Source organism: Sparus aurata, chromosome 18 (assembly GCF_900880675.1).
Source record: "Sparus aurata chromosome 18, fSpaAur1.1, whole genome shotgun sequence".
In the NCBI taxonomy this organism is placed as follows: Eukaryota; Metazoa; Chordata; class Actinopteri; order Spariformes; family Sparidae; genus Sparus; species Sparus aurata.
The window spans coordinates 6958057-6978213 of NC_044204.1; the positions used below are offsets into that span (position 1 = coordinate 6958057).

Genomic DNA, 20157 nt, shown 5'->3' on the forward strand with positions numbered 1-20157 from the left:
GAATTTCTCAGATTTTCCGCAATGTTTATGCTACTAGACCCGTAAGAACTATTAAACCATTTAGTGAAATGCTTCTCAAGAATGCATGATGAAAAACGTTCAACGTGTGAGCTAATTTCCACCATAAAAACAGACTTTCTCACCATCCCAGCTCTCCTGGCGATGACTGTGTGGAACTGGCCATCTGAAACTTTTATCATGGTCATCAGTTTATAAGTTCCACTTCCCAAGTTGAAGGAGAAGCGCATACGTCCCTCGAAGATCTCCAGAGCGAGGAACTCCGCCTTGTCTCCGGTCTGGTTATCGTGGTTGTACATAAGCAGCGCATTGCTCTTCAGGGTAGCGAACTTGATATATATGTAGTTATTGTTGGGATCCAGAGACGGAAACTCCATGTAGGAGAGCTCCTCAAAGCCATAGCTGTTCAGTTCGCAGTGTTTGCCGAAAACCCCTGAGGACAAAAACAGACCGAAAGAGGACTCAGAGAGGAAGCCAATGAATGATTCACAATGCTGCTGTGATAAAAATATCTGCAGATAAAATTGAATCTTTATGGAGCAATACTATATGTTCTCTATTTAGTCATAACAAAGCAGTCAGATTATAATCTTACATCTTTTTAAAGTTTAAGTAATAAGTAAGGCTTATTCATGACAGCTAAAAAACAAAGCTGAAAAATGGAGACACAAAATGAAGCGACAGCCTCCACATTTGTTTAAGAAATCATGAAATAATAATGGCACAATTTTCTCTTTTTTTCTGGGAAGCTTTCATGAAATTGTCCATCTTGCTTTTCAATTTAACAGGGCTTGCTTATACCCTGAAAAGTTTCCTACTATTACTTACCAAATGGACAATGACAGTAATATCCATCCACCCGATTCTGACAGGACCCGCCATTAAAACAAGGGTTACACTCACAGTGATTGATGATGGAATCACACGTTTTGCCTGGGTTCACAGAACAACACAAATTGAAATGGATGAGGTGGCAGACAACACAGGCAAACCCGGAGGGGAACACAATTCACTCTCCCCACAGGCCAGACCCCACAAGTCATGCAGGCCTTTCATCACCTCACAGCTGAGAAATGCACTGCAAAAAAAAAAAAAATCTGGGCTCCAACAAATCATTTCAATTGGTAGAGACTGAAAAAATCTGATTAACCGACCATAAAATATACAATAGGAAAGATGTAATTTCACCTGTCTTGGTGCCGTTTTTCTTTACATTTTTAAATGATGCTAATTTGGAATATAAATGACATCATTTGATCCAAAACAAACATCTTGAAACTTTCAAAGGGAAAAAGTAATGATCTCACTCAATTGGCAGATTCTTCTCACATAGAATAGTGAGATTTTCAAACTTGTTGCAAGATCAACAGACGTTTGGATAAACCATTTTTTTTTTTTGCAGTGCAGCAAGACAGTACATGAATTGCTGCCACTTAGATGAACATCCAACAAAGTTTAAAGGTTTAACATCATGATAAGGAATGTGAAACAGATGGTAAAATTAATGGTCTTGGGCAAGACAATAAATGATTCAGACATGATACAAGACAAAAAGACCGACAATGAACTTCTGCAAATATATTTTAGGCTGTAAATCCTGTGACAAGTTGCTTAATGGAGATAGACTCCACTGCCAAAAACCAGGGAAAACAGGAAGTTGAGAGTTCAGCATGAGGGCATGCAAACTACTGTAAGTCGATGTGAGGTCAATTTTTTATCGGCATAATAAAAAGGGACAGCAAGGACTTGACTTGAAGCAAATCGCCTGCTCTGAAAATGTCTTTCAGATGCAGGAGTCAGCAGCTGGACAACATACAAGATTCAAACGAGTGTTCTACGTAATGCCACTTAATATCCACTTCCCTTTTATCAAGGGTAATAACACAGCGTATTCGTTACATTTACAAATGAAGAACCCTGATTGGATCTTTATAAAGCTGCTCATTTGTCATTCAACCCATAACAGAGCCAAATGAGAAATCCTTCATTAAGAAACCCCTCTGTGTACAGTTGGATTAGAAATCTATCCGTGTGTGGTCACAGCATGTATGCACAAAAAGGCGTACAATGAAATGTGATACTGGTGAGCTGTGTGTGGAGTCTGCGGTCAAGTCCTGACAGGGTCAGCTTTGCATCATCCTATTTATTAAAGCAAACATGGGAGGCTGATATGCATCACAGCTGATACCCCCCAACTAGTAATCTGAAAACCAAACTGTTCTTTGAAGCCATGCTTGTATACTATGGCTACAACACCTCTTGGAAACATTCAGAGGCAAATATTTTCCTTGGACCCAAAGCCATGTGTCTGAGTACACTATTGTGAGAGTGTCAGAGTGTGTACGTGTGTGTCCCAACGTGTTTTTTTTTTTTTTTTTTTTGCCTAACATGAGTGACTCTGAGGTCAGACATATAATGTGACTCCTGAGTGTGTAGTACCTGCAAATCCTGATTTGCAGAGGCAGTTGAAGCCACCGGGGAAGTTCTGGCACAGCGCCCCGTTTTTGCAGGGATTGGAAAGGCATTCGTTGACATCCCTCTCACAGGCCATCCCGGTGAAACCCTCAGGACAGGTGCAGGAGAAACCCCCCACCAGATTGTGGCAGGTGCCGCCATTGTGACACGGTGATGGCTGGCACTCATCGATGTCTGTCTCACACAGAGCTCCTGTGTATCCTGGCCTGCAGCTGCAGGCGTAGGGCTGCAGGGGGTGGTTGGAAACAAGGATCACTGGGACACTTTCTTCTGTCTTCATATCAGGCCCGACACTGAGACGCCGCTTGCAGCTGCCTCCATTCTGGCACGGGTTACGTGTGCAAGGATCATGGTCCACCGCATCTATTTGCACCCCGCTCTGTCTATATAAAATGTCTTTGATACTCTGGAAGAATGTGGCCACGCCGCTGGGGTTGACATATTGTCCGTGACCCCGTTTCACAGCTGCCATTAGGAAAGTCTGATTGTTGAGTTCAAACGCTCCATAAAGCAGCACCCCTGTGCCTAATCCTGCTAGCTGAGAGTTGGCAATGCGTAGGAAGCTGAGGTAGTGGTTGGTAAGGAAGCTTTTCACTCCTTGGGTATGAAGTCGGATGAGTATGCTATTGTCCACTGTGGCGTTCGTGAAGCCCATGAAAAGGACTCGGGCTGTGTTGCTGACTGAGCCGTGGACACCATCACTGCTACGGATTGTTATTTCAAAGGTCCCATCCGCTGAACGAGCTTTAGAGTTGAGGTTGCAAGTTCCAGTTGGGATACTAAAAAGACCAGAGGATGGAGGAATAAGGGAGCAATGAAACCTATCCTGAATGTCAGGGTCTTGAGGTCTGACATCTCCCAAAGAACCTCCTGGAAACATGGTCCCAAAGTAGTGGACGAAGATTTCCATGGATCTCGGCTCTGAAGGATTGTCGTTCTGATCGTTAATTTTGATGTGAATTGTTCCCGTTGAGGACATTTGAGGCACACCAGAGTCCTTGATCACAACAGAGAGGTAGAAGTCGCTAATCTGTTCTCTGTCGATCTCCCTACTGGTGGTTAACACTCCAGCTGGGCTAAGGCTGAAGTAGCTGTTGGCAGATCCAGAACTCTGAAGGCTGAATAAGAAGGGGCCTTGGTTGGGTGGTAGATCGGGGTCAGACGCTGTCAGCGTTGTGACTGAGGTGCCCGCTCTTTGGTTCTCCATTACCTCAGCATAGGCAGCTGTCAAAGTTGGACCGTTATCGTTGATATCTTCCAGATTCACAATCACGATGGTGCTTCCGGTTGCAGGAGGTGTGCCAGTATCCACAGCAAGAACTGTTAGATTATACACAGGAGTTGTTTCTCTGTCTAGCTGAGCAGCTACAGAAACTTGGCCAGTTTTTGGGTTGATAGTGAAAACATTTTTATCAGAGTCAGCAGCAGCAATGGAGTAGGAAAATCTGCTCCAGCTTGGAACAGAGTCTGAGTCCTCAGCACTCACAAAGGTAACCAGACCACCAGGTGAAAGCCCTTCACTAACCTGCACATCATACAGTTCCTGGGTAAAAACAGGCGGATCATTGGCATCAAGAATTGTAATGTTCACAAACACCTCATCAATATCTGCCCCGCGGATGCTTCCTGTATTCTTTGCCAACACCTTCAGTGAAATCTTTTCCTCTTTCTCACGGTCTAGGGTACCTGTGACATAAATCTGGCCTGTTTTCTTGTTGATGCCAAAGCCCTTCTTTCTGCTTTTCCCAAAAATGAGGTAGTAAACCACTCCATCATCTCCTTGGTCTCGATCACTGGCGAACACTTCACCGACCACTGTGCCTTTTGGAGCAGCTTCAGAGATTTCAAAGTAGTACTGTTTGGAGACAAAGCGGGGTACGTATTCATTGGCTCCCTTTAGCTGAATGTTGACATTGGCGAAGCTGCAGCGCTCCTCGTCTGGGACATTGAAGGCCTTTACTGTTAAATGGTAGACTTGCTTTGCCTCGTAATCCAAGAAGCCCTGGGTGGTAATGGTGCCCGTGTTTGGGTCAATAACAAAGAGATCACTGTCTGATGACTGTATCACATAAGCCATGACTGCGTTAGCTCCCGAATCATAGTCTGTGGCGTTCATTTTGACCACGGTGGTGCCACTGGGAACGTTCTCCTGCACAATGGGGAAGTACTCATCAGGATCAAACACTGGGGGGTTGTCGTTCACATCAGTCACGTGTACTGTGACTGAGACGTAGCTTGTTTTTGCAATCCAACCACTATCAGTGGCTGAAACTCTAAGATCATGGTGTTGCTTTGTTTCAAAGTCCAGAGGATGAGCTAGAGATAACACTCCAGTTTTAGCATTAAGTGAAAACAGACCCTTGTCATTGCCTGAAGTAAGATTGTATGTGATAAGGCCATTCATTTCTTTATCCTTGTCCCTGGCAGACAGAGTCCTTATTGCTGTTCCCACAGCAAGGCTTTCAGGTACAGTAGCTGAGATTTGGCTTTGTGAGAACTCAGGCGTGTGGTGGTTTTCCTCTGTGACTGCGATTCGCACTGATGTTCGTGCTGACAAAGGAGGATTTCCTCTGTCACTTGCTGTGACGTCAGTGAGGAAAATTTTATTCATATCAGATGTAAGGGAGGAGGCAACAGTAATCCATCCACTTGTTTTATCTAGTTTGAATTTACTAGAGCCATTTCCACCTGAGATCAAGTACTCAATCTCAGAATTAAGGCCAAAGTCTTTTTTGTCCAGAGCTACAACCCTGATCAGTCTGGTGCCAACCTTGACACTTTTAGTGACGGGAGTAAAGTAGCTTGGCGAATCGAACTCAGGAGGATTATCATTGCTGTCTACAATGTTCACAATTACTGTGGTCTCACTCATCAAAGGCTTGACAGCCCGGTCTGAGGCTGTGACAATGAAGCTGTGGCGATTTATATTTATACTACTAGCACCTGTTGAGTTCTGATATCTTAACTGCTGCTTCACAAATATCTCTCCGGAGCTGGCATTAATTCGGAAATACTCTGACTGGGACCGGATGAAATAGAAGATTTTACCGTTGAAGCCCTCGTCAGGATCTGTGGCGAACACCTGTGTGACCAGAGAACCCACCTCAGTAAGCTCAGGGTAGTCCAGATAGTAAGACGGACGGCTAAATCTCGGTGCATTATCGTTAATATCCGTTATAAATATGGTGACATCTGTGCTTACTGTCCAACCAGAGTCATGGGCAGACACCTTGACAATGTAATGATCTGTGTCTTCTCTATTGAGAGGTCTACTTACTGTTATGTCTCCTGAGTTTGGGTTAATGCTGAATGGGAGGCTGGTGTCTGTAATTGAATATCGGCTGATGGCATTTGAACCAGCATCCTCATCTGTGGTGGTGACTCTGGTGACTGTATACCCCACAGGGGCGTTTTCAGCCACTGTTGCGCTAAAGATCTTCGAAAACCTCGGAGCATTATCATTCACATCCAGCACGTTTATCAGCACTCTGACTGCTGTGTATTTGGGCGGCAACCCCCGGTCAGTGGCTTTGACTTTCAAAGTGTACTGAGCCACCTTCTCCCGGTCCAACGGCCTTGTGGTTCGTATTTCACCAGTTGCTCTATTAATGCTGAAACTGTTCTCCTTGTTGCCATCAATGAGGGCGTATTCAAGCTGTCCATTAGGCCCGCTGTCCAGATCAACAGCAGAGACCATCAGCACCCGCTGAGGTGAAAGATTCTCTAGTATCTCAGCATGGAAGGGATCCTTATCAAAGACTGGGTGATTGTCATTCACGTCCAGTACTGTTATTTCCACTTTCTCATACGAGGAATAAGGTGGAAAGCCCTGATCTCGGGCCTCGATCCAGAGAACATACTTCTGAATGTGTTCATAATCTAGCGGATGTCTGACAGACAGCTCCCCTGATAGCTGGTCAATATGAAAGGCATAATCCAGGTTGCCGCTGGCGATGTAATATGACAACGGTCCACCCCTCATAGAAGACCCGGTCACCGTTGTGACAATGTGATTTGTTGCCTGGCTCTCAGGGAAGGTGAATGCATGCTCCTTTAGTTTGATGACAGGAAAGTTTCCTCCTGAGACGAAGCGGACAGTCACGGTGGTCGTGTCTGTTTTGGGGTTAGATCCTCCGTCTTTTACTCGAACTGTGAGGGTAACTTCAGAAGTTCCTGTTAGCTTCTCGTTGGCAGTGATGGCACCTCTGACCGGGTCCATCTTAAATCTCTCAGAGTTGCGGCCTATCAGGGAGTAGTGCAGCTGGGCGTTGGAGCCTGAGTCCTCATCAGTGACAGTAACAGCAAAGACCAGTGACCCTAAAGATATAAAGGAGTTTTGTGGTCAGGTTATTGTGTGATTATATGACTTTTCAACTCTGAATTCCAAAAAAGTTGGGATGCTCTGATTCTTCCTAATTTTTATGTTAAATACATCAAAATCATGATGAGAAGGTTTATTACTTTCAACATTAAAGGGGAACTCACCAAATGTAATCATTAAAGCGTTACCCATTTTTATGCTTCTATTTTTCTTCATCTGTGAAAAAAAGTAGCATAAAGCTTTTTGTGGCTCTAGACGAAGCTGCATTTAATCTGATAAATTGCCCGAAGGGTTCGCGTTTTTGTGTTTTATTAAATTGACTGTAGGTCGCAAATGATTTTCAAATCATTGCAATCTGTATTTATTTATATTTTACACAGCATCCCAACTTTTTGGGAATTGGGGTTGTATTTTAAAGATGCTAACAATGCATAAACCTGCATATAAATATATACAAACTGAGAAGTAAAACTGCCAAAGATCAAAAACTAGGACAATTTAACAATACTTTTCTGTAATCATAAAGCCTTATTTCAATATATAATGTTATCCAGAAAACCGTGTGGATGCCCTGTTTTAACAAAAGCATGTACAAACCTGCTGCAGTAGAGGCAGGTATGTGGGTGACGTAAGGGTGATGGTGGAAGCGAGGCGGGTTATCGTTGATGTCAGCCACCGTCACGGACACGGTGGCCGAGCTGGACAGACCCTGAGGCTGCCCTCCGTCTGTTGCCACAACCAGCAGCTGGTAATTGGCCCTTTCTTCTCGATCCAGCAGGGAGCTGGTAATAATCTGTCCTGTGGCTGGGTTGATGGAGAACTGGCTGTGTCCTCCAGTCAGGCTGTAGCTGTGAAAAGATAAAGAAGGATAAGTTTCAGCAAAAGCTTTGCGATTGAGTTTTGGTATTTCAAAAAAGTAATTACATTTTGAAAGGACACAATAAAGTATACAATTATACAGATTCACCCTTTAAGTCCACTCAGTGACTTTGGAATGACTTAAAGTTCTGTCTCATGAGCTCTTCTTATATGACAGTGAGTTAATTGTGTTATCACAGGTGCTTCTGATGTGTATAATAACTGTCAGATGTTACACAAGCCATTCCCCTGAAAGCGTTTCTACATTTGACTGAATGGCGAATGATGGAGTGCATTGGAGTTTGTTTTAAGGTTGGACATGCCAAGACAAAAAAGGCATTTAACTATTTCCAAAGAGAGCGTTTTGGAGTTTTGTGATTTTAGATTCTACATGCTGTTTGCAACACTACCAAAAGGTCTTGCCCAGTGCCGTCACAATGTGGTCTATAGGGGGCACTGTTTCAAGCTCCACAAAAGCAGATTTACCCAGTAATGGTCCTCCACATTGTGCCGGCATGACATCAAATCAGTGGACTTATTGAGCCTTTATATTCTGTTTTGCAGCCACTGTTTTCTGCTTCACTGCTCACAGAGTCCCTGTGGTTTTGCTGATTTGGAAAAGTCCAGACTCCTTTATTCAATTTATCGTTTTCAATTCAATTCATTGTGGAAGAAAAAAATAAATAAAAAGATTTAATAGGTCTCAAAAATATCACATTCAGTAAGATTTTACACAAGATAAAGTAGATGCATAAATAGCAGCACATAGCATAAAACTCCTCAGATCTGAGGGGTCGCAGACTAATATCATGTTTCAGCCAGTATCTCACAAGTCTCCAGCAGGACCCAGACATAAATGTAAACTGACACATACATGTACACACCAGTGCATATTTTGAAAAGGCTTCAGAGAAAAGCATCCCTCGCCAGAGATTGTATGACAAATTACAGAACAACGTGTGAAAGCAGAGTGGATGCAAAGCTTATTTGGACATCATCAACAACATAAACTGTCTGCAGATGCTTGTGGTCTGAACACAGTCCAGAGACAAGTCCAGGTCTGGGACTATCATTTAACGGGCTGTGAGAATCAAAACTAATAGCTGAAGGTAACCGGTTCTGGTCTCCACTAAGGGCCTCGAACCCCCTGGAACCCCTGATGGGCCCAACTCTTACTGTCATAGACAATTAACATCCTCATTACTGTGTTTTGGGAAACTGGAGCGCGATGTGGTACCCCCCAATGTGCAACCAGTGGGGTTACTGAGGAGAGAGGAGGGGCTGGACTTGAGTCAGTGTCCGGCTTGAGAGAGACCCGCCAGAAGCCTCTTACATGCTCCCCTGTGGAGGCGGCTGTGAGTGTGAATAATCTCTTGTCCGGCTTGAGAAACGTGGCCCTAACAATGACTACGGGTGTTGACTAAAACTCTACAGTCCTCTCCTAAACTCTGTACAATTGCAACATCGGCTTGGAATTTCACAAAGCTGGTGATGAGGTAAATCGTTTCAGTGAAGGCAAGAGGAAAGCCAAAACCCAGTCCTATATGGCCCTGAAAGTGTATTTTTCACACTAGGGAATCAAAGCAAGCTGACCTGATTACTCATGGTAGTTACTGGAACTGTACAGAGCGACAAAGGTCTCCTCTGCATTGTAAAAAATGGTTTCATTAGTCCTATGGACACAATAGATTGTATTCCTGTGTTGCTCACTTCCTGGATCCTCAACTACACCACCAACCAACCACAGTCTGAGAGGCCTCAGGACTGTGTGTTGGACATAGTTGTCTGCAGTACAGGGGCCCCACAGAGAACAGTCCTGGTCCCTTTCCTGCTCACCCTGTACACTGCAGACTTCTCCCATCGATCACCCCACTGCCATTTACAAAAGTTTTCTGACAACTCTGCTATCATCAGCCTCGTCAGGCCTGGGACGACAGAGCCTACAGAGAACTTACTCAGGACTTCAGGGACTGGTGCCAGCTGAAACACCGCTCAGCGCCGGGAAGACCCAAGAGCCGGTGGTGGATTTCCACAGGCACAAACAACCCTGCACACAGTTGAACATCCAGCGAGCGGACATTGAGATGGTGACATCTTACAAGTACCTGGGAGTTCACCTGAACAATAAACTGGACTGGACTGATCACACTGCAGCAACCTATAAGAAAGGTCAAAGCAGACTGTATCTGCTGAGGAAGCTCAGGTCCTTTGGAGTGCAGGGGGCACTCCTGACTCCTTTCTATGACTCTGTGGTGGCATCAGCCATTTTCTATGGAGTAGTCTGCTGGAGCAGCAGCATCTCGGCAGCAGATAGGAAGAGACTTGTTAAACTTATTAAGAAGGCCAGCTCCATCCTGGGATGCCCTCTTGAACCAGTGCAGGGGGTGGGAAAGAGCCGGATGATGGATAAGCTGTCATTGCTGCTGGTGAAGGAGTCTCGACCCCTGCAGGTCACTATCACAGCACTGGGCAGATCCTTCCTTCCTGCTACTGTCAGACTCAACAACCAGCACTGCACCCAGTAGACGTCACTGTGTACTGTGCAATGTAAAAATGGTATACATAACTCATTTAGGTTTGCACTCACTGGGCAATTTTCATACTCATATTTATCATTTATTAATAACAAGACACTGTTCACACTGTTTTAGAATTGTACTGTTTATATTTCTACATATAATGTATATAAAGATTCTATTTATATTTCTGCTCAAGGTCTTCCTCTTAACTTTTTATTTCATTGTTTATTTTTTACTTCTTATTAGTGCTTATTGTTATATTAAACTTATTGTCTGTAGTGACGCACACATTTCAGGACTAATAAAGGAATTCTGATTTCTTAATTTGTCTGTAATTTAAGTACATTTGGAATAAATCTTTAGTGGAAATGATTTACTGTTTCCTTCAGAAGTCAGAAGTAATCAAACTATTCAAACTATGAGGTTATTTCTGTAATCTGTGACTGTTGTAGGATTATCTTCTTTTCTGTATTTGCTTCTTCTGTCAAACTTAATGTCAGTAAGAGTGGAGGCAGTAATTAAATCAAAAGAGCAGATTTGAATGCGGGCTCAGTGCAAACATTGAGTTTTGCATTGTTTATTTATAAAAGGAAATACAATCTTAAAGATCCCCTCTAGGCATATTTTAAGATCCATATAAAACACTGTACTTTGACTAATAATCTGTTTCTGCTATGTTTTTTTATCCACAAAAGTTTTATAATCCTATTAAAATCCTGAAAGAAATACATCTGCTCTCTCTCCCTCATTAAACAAATGTATAATTATGCAAATATGTCAGTTCAAAAGTTTAACAGCTACTGAGAAGATGCCTCCTTCACTTCAAGTCCTTTCTCTGTGTTTGTGCACTGAAAGTTTCAAGTTTCCAGATCACACTTGTGTAAAATGAATATTCAACCAGGAATGGCTTTCAAGCTATTTGTGACGTCACACATTAAGCTCGTAGCCACGCCTCTTAAAATCAGAATGACCTGAGTGTGAAAACAGCCTCTGCACATACATCAGTCTACACAATGAAGCTCAAACATTTAACATAGGAACAAGAAGAAAAACACATTTATGACTAGCCGGGGACTTTGAATTGAACTATTTTAAGACTGTGTTATTTGTGAATAATTACAAAATCTAATCCATTGCAAAAACTTTCTTACCTTGAATTATCAGCAAAACTACATCAAAGTCAAGCCTATTTTAATGTCTTGGCCCTGGATGCCTCGGGGATAAAGGACCACAACATTTTCTGCAGTTTGAATTCTGTTGGGAATATTTTTTGCATGTCGTTCCACATTTGTATCTCAACAATCGAATAAAAGCGTGACGATGTGGCCTCTACAGAAAATGTTAGAAACAAAAACCATGTACCCAGATCAAAGGAGGAGACAACAAACAAGAGAAATCAGGCATGTCGGCCTGTTTTGTGTGGCTTGAAACATTTCAGACGAATCAAATGCATCCGGACATCGTTCAGTCAACGCTGAGCTTGAAAGTAAGTCTTAAACCAAGGACAATAAAAAAGTTAGCACCATATTATTTCCAGTGACTTCCGTATCACTGGCTGAGCCGTGTCAGCTACCTCATCAGTATGTACAACTCTCAACAGAGATGAGAGAGAAGCAAGATGTCTCACTCCTTACTACTTCCACCAGCTTTGATTACGCAAACGAATGATCCAAACGATGTGTCAAATTCAGAATTTTAATGATCCATTACTTAAAAAAAAAAAAGTTTAACATCTTCTGGATGTAGTCTGATGTGGTGTGTGATCCGCTGCTTTCAACCGTTCCCTATTTATCCCTATGAACTTATCTCTTGGAAATGCAAAGGGGGTCAAAAGCCTATTCTTAAGCCTATTCACGTTTTATGAGCCTGCATATATGTGCAAATGTTGGTGTTAAAGTAGCATACGTGAAAAAGAACCAGAGAAGTGCCTAAAGGTACCTTATAACACCATTGACGCCCACATCAGCATCGGAGCTGTTGACCAGAAGCACGTCCGACCCTGTCGGGGCATCCTCCATTATGGTGGTGTGGAAGGTGGAGGAGGTGAAAATGGGAACGTTATCATTCACGTCGTTCACCAGAACTGTGACTGTCCCCGTTCCACTCAAAGACGGAGAACCTGGAGATGAAGGAGGAAAAGAAAAATGAATGACAGTAACAGTTTGGTTTTCCTTCCCTAAGCACAGTAAAAAGAAGTGAAGAAAGCCAGAACTTATTACACTTTCTTTTCACATTACATAGCAAGCTGGTAAAAGTGTGAGCACTGTTAATAGTTCTATTAGACACATGGTCACTTTTTGTACATGACTTGTCATTTGCAGTGAGACCCAAACTGAAACAATTCCTACTCCTGTGACAGCTCAGCTGCAATATTCCTGCTGCATTTCATTCAAGCAAATTTCTCTGGCCATCAGTTTGGATTTCCATCAGCCGCTGTGCTGCCACATGTTGGTGTGGCAGCACAGCCAGTGGAGAACACATCAAAAGGACTCAATGTCTCTGAAACCAAATCTTTCAGGCGTCCTTCCTGGGGTCTTGGACACTCATGGATTTAATTTCCACAGCGGAGGTATCTATTTTAAGGTGAACAGCACTGAGCTGAGTTAGTCTGTGGAATCTGAGTGAGCAGAAGTGCTATTTTCAGCAAAAATCTGACCGTTTTTCTCCCAGAGCGGGTGACGAAAACGGGGCTCTCTGGGCCCCGGGGGATGGATTTAAATCAATTGCAGCTGAAAAATGAGCTGCAATGCACAAAAACCTGAGGAGAAAAAAGATCGAGACATCTGCCTTTCTTAAGCTGGCCTTTATAATCCATCCTTAAATGGCACGCTGAACCGACGGTTCTTTATTCCAAACATAAACACGAGTTGGGCCTCGTTAGTGAACGTCACAATATGGGATCTAGAGACATCTATAAAGGCTTGTTGGTACTTTGAGCTCCTAATGATTTGCATATGTTTACATTGTTTATGAGGACAGAGATCACCTGAGGACTGAGAGGAGCTGTGTGAGTGACTTTCTCCGACTCTTAGATGTAGTCATTGCCTCCTGCAGCTCTCCTCAGGAATCTGTGTGAACGTGTCAACTATAATACATCCAAATAAAAACATACACAATCCTGAGCTTGTGTCTCCCGTGCCTGTGTACTCAGCTGTTAAAAACATCAGATGCTTGAACTCACGTACCATGGAGGCCTGGTTTAATAAGAGATAATAAAAAACATTTGGACCGTGGCCACCAAGATTCAGTCTTAATGGTGAGCTGAGCAAAATCAAAACATAAGGAATCTGAGAGAAGAGAGTGTTGAGGTCTGGAGGGTCAGAGAGAGAAAGCTGGAGGGACATTGCGGCTCCACTGTTCAGCCAGCGAGGATTATCTTTAAGTATGATAAAATCAGGGCAACATGCTCATTATGTTTCGAGCCAATTCCTCTCATTTGAAAGTCAGATGAATTATCGTTCCTTCAGCAGCCTCCTGAGACGATACATGATAAAATGACTCCTTTCTGTCGTGCTGGATGTCACCAAAGGATGGCAAAGGAACAAAGGAACATGAGCAATGTTCAGAACTCTTTTGCCTTGAGACAAATTGACAGCTGTCCAGGTTCTGGCTTAATAAATTAGGGGTATTTTAGCTAAGCTAATTTAATGAATCTATGTGTAGCAATGTGAATGTACCACTTTGATCTAGACTGAAATATCTTAACAATTATGGATTGTCATGCACTTTGGTACACATAGTCAAGGTTCCCAGGGGGCGAGCCCCTTTTTATTTTAGTGACAGTGTGACCAATTATTTGTGATTCAACCTAACTGGATGGATCGGGAACTTTCATCTAGTGCCATCTTCAGGATTAAAGTGCCTATAAGCAATATTAAGAGAATAAGAATGTATCAAATGATAATGGTAATTAGAATTATCTCCTCTCACACCAGTCAAGTTGTAGTTTATATCAACGTCTGTCCATACTCATATAACATGTATATGTGCTGAAGACTGTACTTAAAGGTAATTTGTCCATTTCACGGGAAAATGACAGCTCATCATTATATTGACATGTATGATTCCACTGAATCATTTGCAGAAAGAAACATGCTGTCTTCACTTAGAGATAAGATCAGTGTCACCAATTCAGTATTCAATCAAATGTCAAATATGGTCATAGTCTGGGCACAGTGAAGCTGACCCTTGCCCTTTTGGATATAACATGTCATCAATTAATTGTAACATTTCATCCTGTTGGTCATTCCTGAATTGCTGCTAAAAACATGTTTAGGGAGGTCACAGCTATCCTCTGACCGCCAAATTCTGATCAGTTCATCTGAGTCCAAACATAATGGCTTGGGTCACGACTATCGCCTGCGCTGGGGAATTAAAACATAATATGGTATTAATAATAAAAATGAGCCCATGTGAAAGAGGACACTCATGGTGACGAACCAGAGAATCATCGCAGCTCTCCTCAACTTGACAGAGCTACAGTATACAGAGTTACAGCATACTGTTTTGTTGTCCTATTCTCAACTCTGCTGCTTTGGTTCACTCTCACTGCTCTCATAAGCTTGATTTCGCAGCAGGATTTGCAGCTGTTATCAGTAGCAAATAGCAGACACACACAGTTTAAAACGAGCCGGTGAACAAAGTGGAGCATTTAGCGGCTTAATAAGCAGAGATTTGTAGACCAAAAACCACCAGGACCCTGACTCATAATGAAAGACAATGTTGCTGTGTGTCTACCAGATGGGAAACAAGTTCACAATAGTTAAAGTTGTAATCTAAAGCAAAAACAAACTGATTTAACAGCTACTTAACACGACACAACGTGGTCCTACAGACACATTTTGGTTGATTTTGAAAAAGTATTGAGGTTCACAGTTATCCACAATTTACATACAGTGTGTCCCCCGCAGGGTAAGACACTCAAATATTTAAAACGGTCAGTCGGACCAACCAAAGTGTCTTGAGAAAGAAATGAAATTCCCTACAAGCGCCGCAGCTGCTGTTAAACTGCTGACACTAAGCGGTGACCTCCCGGGGGGCGGAGAGGATAAATTTCCTTGTGAAGATCAACAAATGTGAACAATATCGTGGGGTTTGGAGACCACCGCAGCTTCTTTCAGGAAGGCAGGGGATTCCTCGCAAAGTAAGATTTGAGACAGTTTACTGTAACTTCATGGCTTTATGATAAAAAACAGACTTTGGACACTAAAGCTCGTCGTGTGTCCAGGTTTCTGGTCAGAACAGAAGTGGCTAACATGCTCGTTCAGAGTAAACCGAGCTGAATTCCAGAAGCAAAATAAATGATACAAACGGAGGTATCGGTAAACAAGTTTTATCCCAAAAGAGGCACAGAAGCCATACAACACTAATCTTTAGTGACTCATTACCAAAGTGAGTCATGGCCTCTGCAGTTCTAGCTTTTTAAGTACCCTGTGTTTATAACCAAATATAGGCAATGTTGAATTTTGAGGTGATCATGCGTTTCCACCTTTACAAATATTTGCGATTAGGAGAATCCTGCCGGTAAACAATATACAAGGAAATCATTGCTGATATATACAGGGTCAACCCATGATAAATTTGGTGTAAAATGATTAAGAATTAAGATAAATCCAATCCAATCAGATATCTAAACTTTGGTACATAATGTAGGTCATCCAGTTCATACTGTATCATCACATTATGTAACAAAAGGACCCAAAGTGCCGAAACAAATATAGTCAGCAGGATTACTTAGGATAATCAACTTCATACTTGATTGCGGCTTTCTAATCCACCTACTCTGCAGTGAGCCCGTGGTGTCACACGTTCAAGTGCACAACGCGAACGGATTGACTTGAGCCATCACTCGGGCGGTTGTCATGGCAACAGATTAGAGCGGCTCCTGCTCCTCCTTCAGCTGATCCTCTTAATTGAGTGGCGTTCCAAGTCAGCAAGGTGTCCGTATCGCTTTAAGTTAACCGGTTGTGACGCTGCTTTGGAGCTGCTGCTGCCAGGCAAGGTGTGTTTGACAGTCAGCAACTCACTGAGACTGTTGTTCATCAAAGATGTTCTGTGCCGGGCTGATAACTGGCTCTGGGAGTTAACTGAATGTGTCCCTTGCTCCTATGAGAGACCTGGTAGAAGGAGAAAATATTTGTTTTTGAACGTCCAGCCAGCTGCGATATTTCTGTGAACTCAAAAAACTCAAGGTGCTGCATTCCAATAGCATTGTTTCCCCACGAAGAGCAGGAGCAGTGTGTGTGTGTGTGTGTTTCCTTTGTGTGTATGTGAAGCACACTGCCCTCTTTTTCAGGCGTTTTACTTTTCGGCAGGATGTGATGTCACAACCTGTTTACAGCCTTGGGAGAACGAACAACCTCCACCACCACCACCACCACCACCAGTGTGACCTTTGACCAGCATCGCCTCTGTCACCAAACGCATCAGGGGGGCACAGGACACTGGTTCCTCAGCTAATCCTTAGTAAGCACAAACCAAAGACACCCCATCCCCCCTTCTAGTGACGACCTAATCTGCTCAAAGACTCCCAAAGCCCCCTGACGCTCCTCCGTGTGACCCTGAACCTGTGCTGATCCCGCCTTCGCTGACAAGCTGGGGGTTCAAACAAAGCATTTTTCCCGTCTTTTTTGGCGAATCGTCTGTCACAGCATCATGTGCAGCCTCAAGACGTGCCTTCTTAGCCTCCTCGGGCTCACTGATATCGCATAACCCCTGGCAGCTGTTTCGCCCTCAACCTGCTGTCCGATGTGTTAATAGTTCAGATATATCATGTTACATTGCGTGGGCTGACAGATTTAGTCATCAAGGAACACTATATCCTGGCAGGTATGCAAATATATGTAAATGACAGTTGTCTGTCTGGGTGAGACATTCTTAAGATTTATACAACTGCGGTTGCCAAATAACTGGGTCAACATCGCAGCTGAGTATGTCGTCTGTTTCCGATTCTTACATTTCCCTGGAATACCGTACCTGTAATAGTAAGAAAAACAAACCCAGAAAAAGTTTATGATGTAAAGAATAGCCTCCATCCACTTCATCTGTTTATTTCGGAGGGAGTGACTCAGCAGAAGAGGAATTCTCTCCAAGAGGGCTGAGAAATGCCAGCATCTCTTCCAAACAGACTTTGCTGGAATCTGGCAAAGCCCAGAGAAAAGTGTCAGGCTCGATGATTTAAACGACTGCAGGCGAGGCGGGTGTCACCTCGTGCGCCGCCGCTCAAGCTGAGGAAGGGAAGAAGGGGGGGGGGGGGATATATGGCGAGGAAATATGCCTAAATCTGGCAGCGTTGAATCTGGCCCACCGCTGTACGAAAAATGACATAATTTTGCCATGGAAAGAGAGCTGGTGGAAATTTGCAGCGGGAAGTCAGCTGCCTACCGGTGGCTGCCTGCGCTGTGGTTAGAGAAGTATTTTTTCCATTGGCAGATCCTGCCTCCTGACCCTTTATTCTTTTTCATCCTGCTGTAGTTTAGTAAATGTTTTAGTTTTTATAAGGCTGCATACAAACAAAGCTGTTGTATTTGCCTGTTGTATCGGTTAACATATGAAAATGAAGCACACTGTAGACTCCATGAAATAAAGCCATGCACATAAATACAAGATTAGAGCTGCGACGAGAATTTGGTTATTCAGCAACCAATAATGTCTGACGGTTTTAGCAATAAATTAATCAAAGTATTTAAATGAAATAGGTCAAAATTCTTTACATTGGCTGGGATCTTTTCAAATCAATTTGGGATCTCAGGCTGTCCAGAGACTTGGATTACACCAGAGGACCTGTTTGGAGCCATTCTATGTTTTATTTTTGGTGTTTTTTTCTTTTTTTATTTTCCAAACAAGTTCAAATGTACTTACATTGTATTAGAGAATGCTGCAATGCCATTTAGCACCGACTGTGAAACTTCACTGGACTTTCGGCATGAGCGTGTGCAGAGAATGTACATTTTTGGGTGAACTATTCCTTTACCCTACAATTAAAAGATTAAAACAATTGGGAGTTGCAGCCTAAAGATACACAAGTAATTGAACGTTTCAATGAGTGAGACATACGAACATATCCAGATCTCTGCTTGTGCATGTTTGACAGGAAAGAACTAGTGCCAAACTCTAATTTGTGGATCAGTTGTTTGCCAGATAGGCCAATCAAGGCACTACCTTGCCTCCCTCTCTGTGTGCTTTGAGCATAATCTTATTTCAGGGGTTAATCTTAGGTCACTTAGGAAAGCAAACTGCCATGACCTGACACTGCTCTCCTGGTGATTGCAGCCTCACAGCATCGGTATCCACCTCACTCCGAGAACTTATCAACACCATCGCTCATGACTCAAGATAAGCGTACTTTTAGACCGCTAATTTTTGCGGTGGCTAGAAAAAAAAAGTTTTGGGAGCAAACACCAATAATTGTTTGCAGTCCAGGAAAGTGCGCGTGGGTATATTTGATGCAAATTCATCTTGGATATTACTGCACACGAGGAAATGGGATTCGATTCCAGAGGAGCATGCTCCCTCAATCCGAAAAGAAAATACCGGACCTTGTGGTACCATGTTTCCATGAGGTGGTTTTGCCCTGGAGAGCTGCGCTGGAGTCGCTGAGCTCTGAAGTGGGATGGATACCATGAAGGATAAGCCCGAGCTAAGTCCGTGTGATAACCCTGTCTCCAATATTGAGGGTATTCTCCACGGGAACACATCAGACTGATGGTATTCAGATAACTGTTTTTCATCCTGCGAGCAGCCATTACACTATGGGATAAAGAAGCTGGCGTCAGTGTACCTCGTTTCACACAAGCAATTGAATCCGTCGGGGAGCTCAAAGCGCTCGAGCCACACGAGGATTCCTCTGCGCTTTAATCAAAACACCATTACCATTTAATTAAAAGCAGCACATTCCCCTCAGATCTGTGAATGACACAGTTGGGGCAGGGACAACCAAAACAGAGCCCACTGTCTGATATTTCACAATAATCCCAAAGAAACTCAAAGTGCTTGTAAAACTGGCGGTGGGACTGACATTCAATTCCGTCCGCTTGTGTTTCATTGCTTCGGATCGGAGTGCTTCGTTTTCAGCATGGATCACGTACGGAGAAAACGGGAGAACCCAAAATAACCCAAAAGAACCGGTGTCCGAAATAACAAGCTTTCAGGACCATGAGACTAAAGTCGGAGCAGCTGACCATCTGTTGCCTTCCTCCTCCACCCTACAGATCCACAGACAGTTTTCTCTTTAAGCCTCTCCACCCAAAAAGCATTGCCTCAAGCATAAACATATGGCAGGGTCTAAGCACTTTATTAGTGTACATTACCACCAGACTAATCACATTAACCTCCAGGAAGCTGCCGTGGCCATACTTTCTGAACCGGAGGGGGTACAAATACATGTGTTAATGGCGATTAAGCTATCTGTTTTTTGACCGCTGCAGCTGCTATGAGGGCGCGCGCTGCTGTGAGAGCCTCGCAGGGGGCTGACTTGGAAGAAACAGCAGCACCCACCTCCTGGGAAAGGCTGTGAGTTGCTGCGAGTCTAAGCCGTGCTAAGAAGCAGGTTTGAGTGTCTCTGCTGGCACAGGAGATAATCTCTTCCCTCCAATCTATATTGACTAATGTTTTATTGATAAACTGGCAAACAAGAGCAAAGCTGGGATGTCCAAACAACAGGGTTCATTACACCGAGAAGTCCAGGACAGGTTGACTTAGGGAAGACGGATGAATGTGTAAATTTATAAGACAGCCCATCTGTAGCCTGAAGCTTAAGGCTAAACGGTTAATTACGGTTTATGGACTCCGGCTAGATTGTGCTCTTAAGAGACAGCGTAAATAAAACACAGCATTACTCAGAGGGGAGAGAACTGGCCGCCATCAAGGGAAAATTGACATTTTTCTGCCTCTGAGAACCTGTTGCTTTGCGACAAAGCTGCTTTTAATGCGACCCCGTCCAGCACCCATGAATGGCCTCGGAGGAGC

At 43.4% G+C, this 20157-nt stretch overlaps 1 protein-coding gene across 2 annotated transcripts in view; it reads right to left on the minus strand.

The window, feature by feature from the left end:
* Positions 1-20157, minus strand: part of fat4 (FAT atypical cadherin 4) — a 118851-nt gene that overhangs the window by 18455 nt on the left and 80239 nt on the right. The window contains exons 7-11 of one of the 2 annotated variants that reach the window (XM_030396498.1): positions 12130-12310; positions 7412-7662; positions 2458-6810; positions 847-951; positions 144-451 (exon numbers count right to left, since the gene is read on the minus strand). In XM_030396498.1, the coding sequence (XP_030252358.1) occupies positions 144-451; positions 847-951; positions 2458-6810; positions 7412-7662; positions 12130-12310 (5198 nt within the window). The remainder of the gene's footprint in view (positions 1-143; positions 452-846; positions 952-2457; positions 6811-7411; positions 7663-12129; positions 12311-20157) is intronic. The other variant, XM_030396499.1, reaches the window with a different exon arrangement.